Source organism: Microcebus murinus, chromosome 17 (assembly GCF_040939455.1).
Source record: "Microcebus murinus isolate Inina chromosome 17, M.murinus_Inina_mat1.0, whole genome shotgun sequence".
Classification (NCBI taxonomy): domain Eukaryota; kingdom Metazoa; phylum Chordata; class Mammalia; order Primates; family Cheirogaleidae; genus Microcebus; species Microcebus murinus.
The window spans coordinates 9588476-9604954 of NC_134120.1; the positions used below are offsets into that span (position 1 = coordinate 9588476).

Sequence of the window (16479 nt, forward strand, 5' to 3'; positions counted from 1 at the left end):
CCCAGGGTTGTCTGATAACTTATCAATACTTTACATTCGTTTAGAATTTTTGAAAAGCCAGAAGCCATTGCTTGGTTTTGAAGAATATGATGACACACTGAGACACATAGTGAAGTTGTGTCACCACCATAGCTATGAGGTATAAGAATAATAAGGCTATTTTAAGGACCAGGCTAAATAGATTTAGAAGCATAAGTATGACATGAAACAATCAGCTTAAAATATTCCCCCATCCCCATTTTCAACTGCTTACAACTGACTAAAAGCAACACCATGAATCCAGCTGAGCTTGGGAAGAGAAACAGAAATCTTTAATCACAGCTGTTGTTAGTACCATGATCATACACTCAGATGGACCAGAGATAGGAAGTTGTTCCATAGATATGAGGAGCTGGTACTTAAATGGAGAAAACGGTTTGGGAAGAACTAAAACATAAACACTTCCTTTGATGCCAGGGCAATATTTAAATAATCATGGAAATTTTAAAAAGCTTCAAGTGGGAGAGAGAGAGAATCCTTAGTTTTAAATTGGCTGCCTCAAAAGGGCAAAAATAAATACTATGCTGTCAGTGGAACTAAGGACCTTTGAGTTGAAATTCTATTCTTATCTGTCATAGGTATAGATATAGACTTTCTTTATATATAATAATCTTTATACATATAAATAGTGAGCTTCTTTCTACATTATAAAAAGCTTCTTTATATATAAAATTTTACATGTTATATACAAATATACATACACACACACACACACACACACACACACACATCTTTTGGACAGTTTTAACTGAAAATTTATAGCCAGTTGAACTACAAATGGATTACAAATTGTGGACGTTGTTAAATTTAAATAAACTACTTGCACATAGAAAGTTAGGACAACAGGGTATTGAATGAGTAGATTTAGCAAGTATTAATTACTCCTTGCAGAATGCTAATGAACAAAAGTTATTGTTGTTTAGTTTTGTTACATGTTACAGAGGTATCTAACATTTATATGGCAGATAGTAAATAATAAACTTTGGTTCTTATTTATTCAAAGGTAAAATAAGCATAAATCAGACATCACATTTTCTTGCTCATTCTCAATAGCCACTAGCTGTAATGTAATCACTTTTCTATTAATTTTTCTTATGATTAAAAGAAAAAAAAAACAATAAACATGCATATAGTCCGAATTTTGAGTCCCTAGATTGAAGTGTATTTCTGAAATTGGAGGTTGTCTCTTCACAATCATTGCACATTAAACCTTAAAATATGGTTTTAGTCATTAATCTTAATTAAAGACACTGTTATTATTTTTAGCTTATCTATGATTTGGTTCAACAATGATTTTTACTTAAAAGTAGATTGAGTAAATAGCATGGAGAATAAAGTTATATATTTTATAATAAATAACAATAACTATTTTATAACAAAATCTAATTATAAATATGAATAAAATAATAAGCATTTTTAGGTAATAATGGAATGAAAAGAAGAGGATTTATTATCATTTAGGTGCTGCTGTCTCATTATGCATTTTACTTGATTCCTGAGCAGAAAGGACTGAATTAAGAAATGACCAGAAGGCATAGACACACAGTGGAAAATCTCTCTTTTTAGTAACTTTTGTGTCTGCTTTAAATTGATCATTTGTTTCATCAGCTAATCCCCAAGCAGAGGGCACGTCCTTTCCACTTGCAAAATTCTCTTATATAAGTTGAATTCCTTCCTTATCAACTCAAGCCAATAAGTACTTTATTTTCTTTTTGCTTGTTAGAAAAAGAGAGAAAAAGAAAATAACTTCATACTACTTGTTTAGCATTCTGCATTTTAATACCAGACTATGAACGAACATCAGAGTGCCCTTATGATATTTTGCACAAAAGGCTCAGTGTCTTGGCTTTGCTCAGAGAACCCAAAATAGCATTTAGTAAGCAGTGACATACTGACAGTGTTGTGGTACCAAAAGCACAAGAGTCTGTAATTCAGGGCAATGCGGCACATCGAAAGTTTGCTGAGAAGACTATGGAGCAAAATAAGCCTGTTTTTCCTATAGTTCCTCATGTGTCTGATGTGAAGTTTGAATTTCAATTTCCACAGAACTCCTAGAACTTGAAGTTACACAGGTAAGACTGTTATAATAAGGCATATTATAAATTACATGTATCATCTCTTAAAGAATAAATAGATCAAAAAATATTTGACAAACTATTGCCAGTTTTCACTTTATTTAAAACAAACCTAAAAATTCTAAAAATTTTAATGCCATGACATGTGTGTTGAACTTTCTCTAAATCAAATATTTGTGAGAACAGTTCTCTATCTGTATAACAAAGGGAAGAATGTTGCTTATGTATTAGGACAATTAAAACTTAGGCTTCATGTAAAGAATGGATCACCATTCTTTGCACATTTTTCTTTGTTCAGGATTTTATTTTTCATGCATTTACCTCTGTACTATCAGGTAATATCAATAATGAAGTTTTCATTCTTAAGTATATAAGAAAAAATTATTTACAGAATAAATACAAAAACATTTAATTAAGAATGCTATAGTTATAAAAGTAAAATATTGAGCATTATTAATTCAAACATACACATGCCCAAACATATACATACATATTAGTTTACATATGTATTAAAACAATTATATATAATAAAAAGGTTATTGCATCAAATATAGTGTAAATTAAGAAAACTGTAAATGTGAAAGACATTTAATATTTTTTCAAATCTAATTTGGTACATGTCATTTTAATTGGAGTAATAATTATAATAAAATATTTCAAAGTCAATTTACCAAAGAGATTTAGTAAATCTATAACTAGAATATAAAAACACATGAAGTGCTTAGCAACAAAAAATATCTAAGTGGAATAGCAAATATTTTCTTCAGATTGCATAAATTTATACTTTAGTTCTATGAATTCATTTGCTGAATTCTCTAAGAAACATATTATTTAGATTAAATGTTTGCAAATTTAGTAATATATACTTAGATTTTGGATGTATTTGCAACATCAAGTAAAATGATATTCATTTATATGTATTTATTCAAAATTTTAGATATTTAAAATATCTAGAATTTTATCATATTGTATCATATCATATATTGTATCATATTATTATAATTTTAATTTGAAAATATTTAATTTTAGTATAATGTGAGCATTTCTATTTCCCAAATTAAATAATAAATAGTATCTAGAAAGAATAAACATTTATTTACAAATTAAAAGTCTAGAATTATTTAAACTTTTTAAGCAACCTCTTCATGCAATTTAGAAATCACCTAATCTCCTTTTCTTTACATGTGTTTTCTTCTTCATCAAGGCTTTATGACAACTAATGAAATGTATCAGATCATTATGTAAATTATGTGTGCATTTTACAGTCTCTTATTTTAGTAAGTTCTTTACTCATGCCATAGTGAAATATTTATACTTTTATGCATACACACACATAAACACACACACACAAACATATCCAATTTATAGATACCCCAAAGCAAACATTAATTACTTCTATTTTTGTTGTTGTTGTTGTTGTTGTTATGTTTTGTTCTTCACTTTGGAATCTTTCCAAAGTACTTTCCCTCAGGAAATTTTTTAAAATTAATTTGATTAAATTATCATAAATTGAAGATGTGTTATGATGTTGTGTAAAAATGCCACCTATGCATTCCATTTTTTGTTTGTTTGCTTCCCACTTCAAAGTAAGAACTAGAGCCACTTATGTATTCTTAAGAAATCATATTTATCTTTTAGGAATTTCTTATACTGTAGCCATACCTAATTTGATAAATTATAATGTATAACTAAATATAAGTTGATATTCTTGCCACTCATAGTCTTAATATGTACTCTTAAATATTATGCTATGTTTAAAGTGTGATAGAGTAGTTTTCAACATGTACTGAGTTGTAGTGAAATAGGAATAGGAATAAATGTGTTACACCTGTTGAAAGGAGGTATCAATCTTTTCATATACCTTCTTTACATTAGGAATTATTACTAACAACCTATTGTTTCAAAACCATGATGGTGAATAAGAGAAAGTATATTTTGTTGTCATGATGATTTCCTTTAGTATCCATGATCTTCTAATATCTGTATCTTTGGTTTTGCATATCAGATTGAGGTTGAAATATACATACATTTGGAACTTAATAATAACTCAATAATAACTCCACACAAATTCTCTCTCTGTAAATGTAGAAGACAGCTCACTGATTTGCAAAATGAGTTATCTTTGCCAAAGTGATCAGAAAGATGTTTGCCACTTTATAAACAAAATAAAATATATACCCTTAAGAGTTTGTTATCCAACTCACTACCATTTGACTGAGAGACTACAACTAAATTCTTGAAAACCTGTTTTCCAAAATGTGTAACAAATCAATTTCTTTTTCCAGTGGTACATACCTTATTAATATTCTGATATAATTAATTAAGAGAATGTTTGCTTCACTTTTAAAAATTCCCTAGAATCAGTAAAGCACAAATATTTTTTGTCAGAAGTTGTCACATTAATTACTCAATAATTATATTCAGAATCATCAAAATATATCTTAAGATTAGAGAAAAACATAATTTTTAGAAACCTGCTTTGATATGTCAAGTCAAATTAGCAATATTATTTTAGAACAGTGGTTTATCAGCATACAGGATCACTGATGTGGGCATCCTCTCTGTTATTTCATTCTAAGAAGTTACACAATAAATGAAATTTGCAAACTTGCAAGATAGTATATTAAAGTTGGGATAATTTTGATACATCAGTCATGGCTTAAAATAACCTAGGCAATTTTATCTATGAGCAAAATTTAGAAATGTCATCCCTGTGGAAATGAGCATACCATACATAAATCACAGGAAAGGAAAATGTCACCATTTTTCTGCCTTTATGTTGTATTATAAATTGTTCCAGAGTGTGTGCCATCTCTTTTATTTCTAAAATATATGACCTTTTTGATAAAGAGAAAATGCTACCAAATAGATAAATATAAAATATTACTAGATTACTAAAAAGAAAGATAAAGAAAAAAGGATATAGATACATCTCTGTTGGAATTTTAAACAGAGTACTGTTGTTTGTCACTAAGCAAATGCTTCTTGACAGTGCTTGAAATTGCTCTGGAACTGGGAAGGCAAAATAAAACTCTTTCCCCATAGTGTTTGATGAAAAGTAAATGGGCTTCAACATTACTTTTCAGATGGATCTCAATACCCTCCTTTTAAATAAGACTTTTGTCTTGAGGGCCATACAAGAAATTGTTTCTTTGTGTTTATTTTTTTCTCTTTTATTCAATGTCTACAGACTATACCAACTCTAGAGGCATATGAGAATTTGAATTTAAATTTATTGGTTGATAAATTAGCATATCTGCATATGCATACATATACAGAAACCTGTCTATATTTTTGTCTATTGACAGATACTTGCAAATCTATGTGTACACTCCTTTGATAATTTTAAGACCATATCAATTATTTATAAAAATGTCATGATATTTTTTAGAATATCAATATAATAAAGCCACTTATTTTAAGTTTAATTTAAACTATTTTAAAAGTATAAAGCAATGTTGTCTTGTGCACATGTATATGCATAAGTATATTACATATATTTATATGAAAGCATGAATTTTTAAACCAATGATTAAAGCACATGACTCTTAGCTCATAAGTATACTTTTTATGAGATTATGTGGTACAAAATTACAGCTAGAGCAACGTTAGTGATATAGTGGTGAGCATAGAAGGCTTCCAAAATTACAGTTAGCTGCTGGCCTAGGCTATGACCATGGGAATAAGTCGCTGAGGTCAGATGGAGGACAAGATCGTTAGAAGAGAGGCCAGCTTGGTAGAAAGATCATGTGTGCATAACTAGAAATTGTTAAGACTCGAGACAGGGTAATATTGAAGAGAATGAGAATGATTCTGGTATTAAAATAATTAAATAGTGATTTTTAAATGAAAAAAAATAAAATTACAGCTAGATAGGAGGAATAAGCTCTGGTCTTTTATAGTACTGTAGGGTAAATATAGTTAAAAATAATTTATTGTATGTGTTTAAAAAGCTAGAAGAAAGGATTTTGAATGTTACCAACACAAATAAATAATAAAAGTTTGAAGTGATGTGTATCCTAATTACCCTTATTCGATCATTACATATTGTGTATACATGTTTAAAAATATCACCCTGTACCCTATAAATATGTAGAATTATTACATGTCAAGTGAAAGCAAAATAAAATAAAAAGAAGCCATGAATTAGGAACTAGGAGGTAATAGGAGATAAGTAAATATATGTGAGAGATTTAAGAGGTATAATTGGCCATAGCTCATCTATGTCAAGCTTCATGCTTGAATATGTATGTATGGGAGGTTAGATGATGAAAACACTGAAGAACTTATTTAAGTATGAGTTCTTGAGTGGATGCTGGTTTTATTCAGTGAAGGAAGGAACATAGTGACGAGGTAGAACAAGGATAAAAGATAAAATTACAATGTTGACTTTGAAATGCCTTGTGGAAAGTGGTTCATCGTGATTGGAGATTAAAGACATAATATGGACTGTTTAGACTGTTTTGTGATACTCCAGCACATAGATATTAATTAAAACCATAAAATCTGGAGATATTAGTTCATGTTTAGAATGAGCAAAAAATGGTCTTAAGAATGGAACCCTAAGATTTAATAGTCACCGAATATCATTATGGCTTTTCACTCAAGGACATATATTTCTTCATTTAAAATAAAGAATCAGGAAGGTAGGTACGTAAATAGGGTTTAATTTGTAAGTTGTTAAAAATCAATTTTTTAAAATTATTTGGATGGGACAGTGGCACTGCATGGTAAGGGTTTTAAGTTTCTGATATTTCTGAACTTTTTGAGGTCTTATACATATATATGAGACATTTCTATTCTGTCTATTGCTAAATCCTAAATGTTCACATAATAGAAACCATGCCTTGGGTCTATAAGGCTGAAATCATTTATAAATGACCAGGAGCAAATATTTCCTGTTTTCTACTGCTCTGACAGGAGCTCTTTCCTGCATGATTTGAACATTTATATTGAGAGCTAATCCTTTGATGATTCTTGTAGCAGTGGGGAATCAGGGAACAGATGAATAAGAATTTACTGAAAAAAGTCTAGGATTATAAATATTTAAATAAATTGCATGTTTTTGTGACATAGTAACTACTTTTATTAAACATTTGATATGTTCCAAGTATAGTTTCAGTTTTGTTAATCAAAAAAATTGTTTTTGAGATGGGGTCTTGTTCTGTTGCCTGGAGTAGAGTGCAGTGACATCACCATAGATCACTGCAATCTCAGACTTCTGGGCTTAAGTGATCCTCATGCCTCAGCCTCCTAAATAGCTGAGATTACAGGAGTGTGCCACCATGCCCAGCTAACATTTCTAATTTTTGTGGAAATGGGGGTCTTGTTAGGTTGACTATGCTGGTCTTGAACTCCCAGCCACTAGCAAATCTCCTGTCTTGATGACTAATCACAGAAGATCTACAGGTTATATCACTTTGTTACATCATTTTGCAGTTGAAGAAAGTCTGAGAGTGTTTAAGTACTTTGGTGTCATGAACGTATCATATTATTAGATAAGGTACAAATCTGTATATATTGTATGGATTCTACTGAATGGTCAACACTGATTTAATGCTATAAAATGAAACTTTTAATAGTTAATATACTGAAAAAATTAAGATTACAATTATATAGTTCACTTGATCTAATTATTTACTTCATGACATATCTTTGTTTGCTGTCACATATTCTCAATCTGTACTATTGATAATATCCATATATTTTTTATTTGATTTATTTATTTTTACTTCAGCATGTTATGGGGGTACAAATGCTGTGTATATTGCCCTTGCCCCCCCCCAATACTCATATATTCTAGCTATACTTTGGCAAATAGAAATTTACTACCGCATGATTACAGCAATAAAGTAATAATCAATTTATCCTCTTGAAGAAAGAGAAAATGATGGACCTAAAACAGGATAAGGAGGAGACAGGAATGTGTAATAGCCAAAAGGGTTATGCTATATTCCTTCACTTTGCAGGCCAGCCTTCAAAGAATTGTTTCTGTGACATAGGAGATGCACAAAACAGCTGTGTAAAAAAATATGAGAAATTCCATTTATATTTATGCTAAACTATTATTTTACATTGAAACTATTATTTCAATTTTCAGCACATTTTAGGAAAAACTTTATATAATGGTAAAAGTTGTGGATGTGAATCATTAGTATATAAATTCACATACACATATTTCAAATTCACCCTCTGCATTTTTTCTGGTAGGAGTATAAAATATGAAAATTTTGGAATCCACTTTTCCAGAAATAAACCCTGGCAAACTTCTACACATCTCTATTTTTTTTTTCTTTTAAAGACATACATATTCCAGAAAATGGTTCCTGCAAGAACATTGGTTAAAGGTATTGGCTATAGAGAAAACAAAATGCTTTAACTTAATTCTAGCCCCATCAATTATTCTATAGCTAAGTCAAGTTACTTCTTCTCTATGTGATCACTGTAGCAGTTACAAAATAGAAACATTAATAAGACATATACCATAGAATTATTGCAAGACAAATGAATTAGTTCATTGAAATGGGAAATAAGACAATAGATAATATAGTTTTCCAAAGATAGTTCAGTAAGAACAGTTCAATAAGGGAATTTTTATTTTTACCTAACATTTTTCTGGTATTAATTTCCTTGCTTCTTTGTTTAATTAAATAGACAAGGACTTAAATAAAATAAAAAAATATATAGAATACCTTTTTGAAATGAATACTGGGACAATGTTTATATCATAGAAAATAGGCTTCAATGTATAGTCTAAAACCTGCTACTGACCATCCATGTTACTGCCGTATAAGGTACTATGAGAGGTGCTTACAGAAGAGAGTAAGACTGTTAATAGAGACTTCATAGCTTCATGTTTTTTTTCTTCTTATAAAGAATCCCTCAAATTAGAAGAAAGAAAGGGGAAGAGTCTCTAATACTTCCTCTGTAATAAATTACTACTTAGGGTCCTAAGAGATGCATTTTACTGTTTGTTTTACACTAAGCCTTTACAAAAACCTTTATTTTAAGAGTTTTTCTTTTTTTCTGTAACAATTTCACTCTGATAACCAGAAATTTTAAGTCTGATTATATATCATTTTTTCCTAGCCTGCTCAATGGTTTTCCAAATTTGGAGACATTATATTGATTGCCATCTGTTTTTCTCTATGAGAAGCTGGGCTTAGTTGAGCTCAATATTTCAGCTTTCCACAAGCCTTCCAGAATACATTATATTTTTATAAGTCTTCACAGATGGAATAATTAGCTTTATGGAACCAAGAAGAGTTCATAGAAAAGATAATTTCTAATTAGATTCAGTTTCAAACTGTATAAGTGCATAGATTATAATATTTTCATCCCTTAAGTCATAATTAGTCTTCTTTGAAAACATAATTGTTCTGAGTCACACTGGGATCATTTTCAGCTTATATATGTCCCATGCAATATGTATAACTTCAAGCATGATGATGTTTATTTGTCATAGTCACTTAACCATGCTTAGAAAAAAAATGATGACATTCAAATCATTTGAAAATATATGTGTAACACATGCATTAAGGGAAAAATATATTCCAAACTATTTTTGTAATAGTCATTTATAAAGTTTATTCATATCTATATATTGTTTGCAGAAATGAAAATAGCTGAAAATTTCAAAGTTGAGGAATACAGAAATCACTAGATCTTTACCACCACTTATCTATTGATAGCTATTTTCATGTAGTTTACTAAGAACACTGAATATAGCATATTATTATATATATTCTGGGTTCAGCAACTCATTTCATCAAGAGCACAACCCCTTTGGATAGGCACAATTATTATCCCCAATTTCCACGTGAGAAATGGAGGGACCCAGAGGTCAAGCCATTTGCCCAAGGTCATGATACTAGTAGGTGGTAAACGTGGTTTGGTTATTAAATCATCCTTGCTCCACATGTGGTATTCTTAACTCCGCTGAACTGCTCTTAGAAGAACATGTTCTTCTCAACATATTTGGAAGAATAATCCCAGGGTCAGTAGAGAATAAATCTCTTGATTTTTACTATGGTGCCAAATGTCATTTATTTATATACAATAAGCTTATATTTTATTATAAATGTATGCGTATACATAATAATGGAATAAATATTAAAACGTACAAATACACATGAGGAAAATTTTAATTCATTATAATTCCTCAATTCAAAGATGATTTCCACCTGTATTTTAAGGCATAGCCTTTCAGACCTTACTCTCTACATTTGTCTACATTTTTTCCTTCAATTAAAAGAATAACTTTGCATGTATTTAATTTCTTTCTTTCACCTAACAAAATGATTTTGCAGCACCAAATTTAATGGTGGCTGAATAATATTACATTAATATGAATTTTTAAATGTTTTTATTTGCTTGTTTTTTTTCTTCAACTGTGAGACCAATTTTATGTTTTTTCTCCAAATGAATAAGTACATTTGGAGTATTGAAAGAGTTTACCATGTTTTTCAGTTACACAATAAAACTAAAAATATAGACATATATCTGGGGTTACCTTCTGAAGTAGTCTAAGTGATAGAATACTTGTTTAGATGTTAGAAATAAAACATATTTGTGTTATACATTTTCACAATAACAATAAAAGACAAATATTACAGGGTTGACTGCATTCACACAGGAAAATAAGAAGTAGCCTGTGGATACGCAATGGCTAAATTAAAATAAGACTACAAAGATGGTAAAGACATAACAGACATAAGATCTATACATATTAAGGTGTTTTAGGCAAATCTTCAATATAGAGGCATACAAAGATTTAGCTTCAAAATGATGACAAATCATGGTGGGACAAATTTTGTCAAATTTGGTAGCTTGTGGAATGGAAGAAAAAATGAAATACTGAATTTAAAACAATGATATTTTGCCAGCCTGTATTTCATCAACTGGAATTTATCTCTTTTCATTCTAGAATATTTTTCACACTCAGGCTCGATATTGTCAGTGTTTAGCACTACAAATATGCTGCTCATTAATCCACAGTTCTCTGCCACTGCTCAAGAATAGAGTTCATGGTATTCAGCCCACAAATGGAATGGCAAACATTGCTACACATTTTAGGGCATCACATCAATAGTGAATGGGGAAGGTAACACCAAAGAAGACATCAGAGACTCTTGTACAGGAATTCTGACTCTATATTGCTGTAGCTGTCTCACAGGGCTTTTTTTGTGATAGTAACTATGCAAATTATATGCTTAATGAGAGTTCATAAAGGAAACAGATAAAGATCTTTTATCTTTTGGTTCTGTGGTATGAATGATTTAAGAGAAAGAGTTGGTACATGGTTTGTTACAATTTGGGGCCCCAAATATTGCTTCCTTCTCACTTCCTTCTCACATTCTTTCTACAGTTCTTTCTAAGTGGTTCTAAGAAAGCCATTTCAAAGTCTTTATGTATAATGTCACTCTAGAAGGCTGCCAAATTCCCTTTGATTTTCGAGAGATCACAAATGGGATTAAGTTTCTATATTTATCCCATCCATATTTCCCAACTTCAACATTTATCTTCCTCCACACAGCCACTAAATCCATCATTTTGACTTGTTCTTCTCTTTTTATTTTTGACCTCAAGAATCTTTAGAACAAGGGAAAAATACGTCCTAAAAGGAGATGATAGAAATATGTCATTTCAACATGGCCCAACTGTTAAAATGCATTGATCTTCATGTAACGTAAATGAAGTGAACTACCAGTGATAGATATCATGATGTTAGGTACCAATGCATTTTCTTTCTTCCTTTCAGTAAACCTGGGTGTGTATCGTACACTTGATGTCTTTAAGAACAAGTTCCCATTACTACTTATATTTACAAATAGATATTTGATATTGGGCAGTTAACTTTGAAATTTCTTAATATAAGTCTCTTCATCTGTGAAATATACTTTTAAATACTAAAATCATATGAGTTTGCTTGGACATAATATGTTAATCCGACTTCTGGAGATAGTGTAATTTAAATATTAATACAATTATTTTATTATCTATATTGTGCTAATATAATGCCTTTTTATTTTTATGAATTGTGTATTTTGAAATATACTATAATCCATGCCTTATTTAATAAATATATTTATTAATATGCCTAGGTACTAATACCTAGGAATAAGAGAACAAATGTAACATGAGATACAATATTGACATTTTTTTCATATTGAAATATTACATAGGTTTTTATTAATGTATTCATCTGATTGGAAAATATAATCAGGATTGCAAATGCAGGGCAGAATTGCCACTCCTGTTTTCTCCAGAGCCCATTTCAAACATAACTAATTGATAGCATTTTTCCTTATTTGCCTGAACTCAGCCCAGAGTGTTTTTCAGTCTAGCATTGCTGACAGCTGCCACCAGTCTTCAATCAAAAATGAACCATTATTTGAAACATTTTCCTTCCCCTGAAATGTATGACCATTGTAGAAAGTTTGGAATATAGAAGAGTATAAACAAAGCCACAATATTTCATCATTTAGATATAACTATGGCTATCACTTCATTAAGTTTTCTTAATTTTTTTAATTAGGAAGTTCAGATTAAAGGGTTTTCATGTCTACTCTGTTATATTTTAGAGTTATAAAATGATATTTAACTTTGAATTTTAAATTTAATTGTGAAATATTACAAACATATATTTAATCAGAAAAAAATAACAGCAAAATCACCCAGATTTAATGAGTATTATTACTTGACATATTTACTTTAGATTGTCTTAGAGAGAAAATGTGTCAGGTGTTTTTTCAACTTCAGCTTTTAAACCAATTTCACTTCCAACTACTATGATAACTATTATAATAAATTTTGTGTGTCTAGACTTATTATTTTACAAAATTGCTTTATGTCAAGAGTATTATAGGACATTGGCTTGTATTTCTGAAACACTTACATAATTGGCATTATATCATATCCTAATTTAAACTTTTTTCATATTTTTCCAATTTATTCAATTTATACTTGCCTCCTAGTAGACAAATTTAAACATCCCTCTATGAATAAAACAGTGAAATAAACTGCTATTTTATAAATTAAACACATTTTAGCTCCATTGCATTTGGCCAAATTATTCACCAAAATGGTGTCCAAATTTTCAATTTCATTAGCATCGTATAAAAGTTCTGCTTTTTGTAAATTTACATCAATAGCTGGTATTAAAACACTTATTTTTCCAACATTTTGATTTAAAATTACAATGCAGTTATTTTTGTTGTTGCTTTAATAAGTATATGTTAAACACAGGTGAAGAATAAAAGAATAATCAACCAATATAAGTACAATGATACTTGAAATTTGTTTTAATATAAAAAATGGGCATGTGTATAGATGACATAGGGTTGGCTATGATAATTAAAGGAAAAAGAAATGAAATTGAGTAATGATGCATAAGTATTCATTATATTATTTTATCTATTTTTAGATGTATGATAACATCATAATATAAAGTTAACAAAAATGTTAGTCATTAAAATATGACAAATGCAATTCATATCAGTATTGGTGATAATTTTGAAAACTTACACAAAATATCTTTTCATGAGGAAAATTATACTTGCTCCAAATATTATTCACCAGCTATCAAAAGTATATATTTTAGCATTTCTAAAGAACAGACATTATTTGAATTTCAAATATTTAACATTAGGATGAAATTCATCTTTAATTTTCACCTTAGCGGAATTCTTTATGACCTTCATTAAGTAAACTTGTAACAAGGAATATATCTGCTGGAAGGGGCTACATAGGGACCACAGAATCCCTGTGTTCTTTCTTAATTAGGTGTTTTTTAACAACTCTTCTTAACAAGAGCCAAAGACCTAAAAAATCTCTATGGGGATGCTCAAGAATGCATGCAGAAGATTCAAAACACAATCACGCAGAAAAACTTCTAATATGGGACTTTATGGTTTTTGTGTTGATTACGTGGCTTAAACTTCATTGTGGATCTCACAAAATTATTTCTCACCATGGCAGCCAAAGAAATAAATCAAATTTTGTTGTATGTAGATGTGGCAAATACAAAGCTATTGAGTTACACATAAGGTTGAGAATTACCAATCATGACCAGAGGTAGTTGGTAAGGTCAGGCTCAGGTAAACAGTTAAGATTCAAATGTAAAACTCAGTAGGCAGAGTTTTTTGTTTTAATATTTAAATACCAGAAGACAGCTAAGATATTTTTCATATCGTCTTACATATTATAAACACTCAGTCATTTTATTCTGGCACTATGATTTTGTATTCATTATCTAAAAATGGTCTTTTTGTAGTTGTTAAGATGAAAAACACTTCTTTCTCATATCTTTAAAATCACAGAAGAGTAAATATCTTACACAGGCTTTTTATTCAGAGTGTTTGATAGCATAAGTATTATGGGTTATTAAATCCCCCAGGTTTTAAGCTGTCCATTTAATTAACTATACAAAATATTATAATTTGGGAAATCGAATGAGAAACCTTATTTCTACTAAATAAAAAGAGGAAAAATATGTGATTTTGTTCCTCCTGTCTTGACTGTTGCTTTAACAAGATAGTTTGAGTTTTACTGAGATGGAAAGGAGAAAGTAAGCAAGTCAAATAAAAAAAAAAAAAAATTCAATCTCAATGTCAGTTGTCAATCCAGTAGAGTCCCAGAGCAATTTTTCAACCTTCAGGCAGATTTATGACTGCAGTTTAAAATGAACAGTGCCTGAGCAGAAATTTATAATTATTCTAATCAAATTATTGCTGAGCCTAAAATATAATTAACTAGCTTAATTGGTAGATAAATTAAATGTATATTTTCATTCCATTTTTTTCAGATGCAAAAATTGTTACCTGTCTTAGTAATTATGTGAGAAAATGTTATTTTAAAATGTCAAATTTTATCTTGTTTCTTATGCTTTAGGAATACAAAAGATATGCAAGAGCAAAAGAGACTATAAAGGAAGAGAAGATTTTTGTTTGCGTCACCCTGTTTCTTCTGAAGAGTAACAATTGGAATAAAAAGAGTCATCAGAATGAATAGTTGTTTACTGCTACTTTTCATGTTGGAAATGACTCTCCTATGGCCTTGCCTTATAGCAACAGAAAACTTGAGAACTGAGAAAGCTAAGCAGCCATTGGGATCTCATTTGAGAGTGAAGCGTGGCTGGGTGTGGAATCAGTTTTTTGTGCCAGAAGAAATAAATACAACTCATCACATAGGCCAGGTGCTTATTTTCTAGAAGTGTTACTATAAATAGCAGAACAATGTAAATAAATGCATTGGGGAAGTTTTGGCATTTGATGAGTTCTGAATTTTCTCAGTGGAACCATTAGAAATTCTCATACACCGGCACAATTAATTGATTCAGATTCACAAGCACCTAAAACATCCACTAAAAACTTGAGAAGGATAAAGAGGGATAGCTCCTATTTTTAAATTTCACTTTAGGCTCCTGTATGAAAATCCAGCCTTCATTTATCAACATCTGGAAATTTGATGGTGTTATTTTTGGCAATGGATCAAAGCAGCCACACTGAGACAAATATCATTTACATTTACGAAAAGTATTTAACTTGATTTTCTGTTATGCTAAGTAGCTGTTGATTTACCCCTCATTCATTTTTAATGAAGCAGATTAATACCATATCTTTTCACAGTTAAGTAGTTTCAGAAGCCTACACAGTTTATTTGATTAGTAAAGTGAAAGTATAAGGAATAATTATCTTCACTTTCTTAGAAGAATATATTTTAAGAATAATTCCTTAATGAGACAGAACATCCCCTATTTATGTTTTTGATTTTTATTTTATTATTTGGTTTTCTTTAAATGGAGGTAATTACAATATCGTGTCCTTTTCTCTATGGCTCTTTCTCTAGATGAATGAACTGAAATAAGTTTAACCGCTAATTAACTGGCACTAAAATTTAATTGGGCCCAAAGGGTGAAGCACTCAAAATTTATTAACTCTCTTTTCTAGCCCTTTCAGGAAAGCTACGGTGTTAAAATGGTGTCTGGATTCCATAAAGTTCACCTATCCTATCAGCCAAATGTATATGTGTACATTCAACAAAGATAATTATTCCTTATACTTCAGGTTATGATTTTAGGCAAACAGGTTTCAAAACATATGAGAGAGAGTGTGTGTGTGCACCACACATCTATTATAAATGATATTTCTCATTCCTTTCTAAGATGATTGCAGGTGAATCACATGCACGGGTGGCACCAATGAGGTCCACGGTTAAGTGTCTGCCAGGCGAATAGGAGTCTCGCCAGCCATTCTTATAATGGACTCCACAGAGCACCATATGCTCTCCCATCACTGAATGGGGTGACAGGCTAAGATGAGCTGGTTACTTTTAGTAAATAAGGTGTTGCAGGGAAGTGCATCAA

The 16479-nt window shown here is 30.2% G+C and overlaps 1 protein-coding gene across 1 annotated transcript in view; it reads left to right on the forward strand.

The window, feature by feature from the left end:
• The first annotated feature begins 1963 nt into the window (after positions 1 to 1963).
• Positions 1964 to 16479, forward strand: part of CDH19 (cadherin 19) — a 73218-nt gene continuing 58702 nt past the window's right edge. The window contains exons 1-2 of the mRNA XM_012748393.3: positions 1964 to 2111; positions 15006 to 15309. Coding sequence (XP_012603847.3) covers positions 15118 to 15309 — 192 coding nt within the window. The 5' untranslated portion in view covers positions 1964 to 2111; positions 15006 to 15117. The remainder of the gene's footprint in view (positions 2112 to 15005; positions 15310 to 16479) is intronic.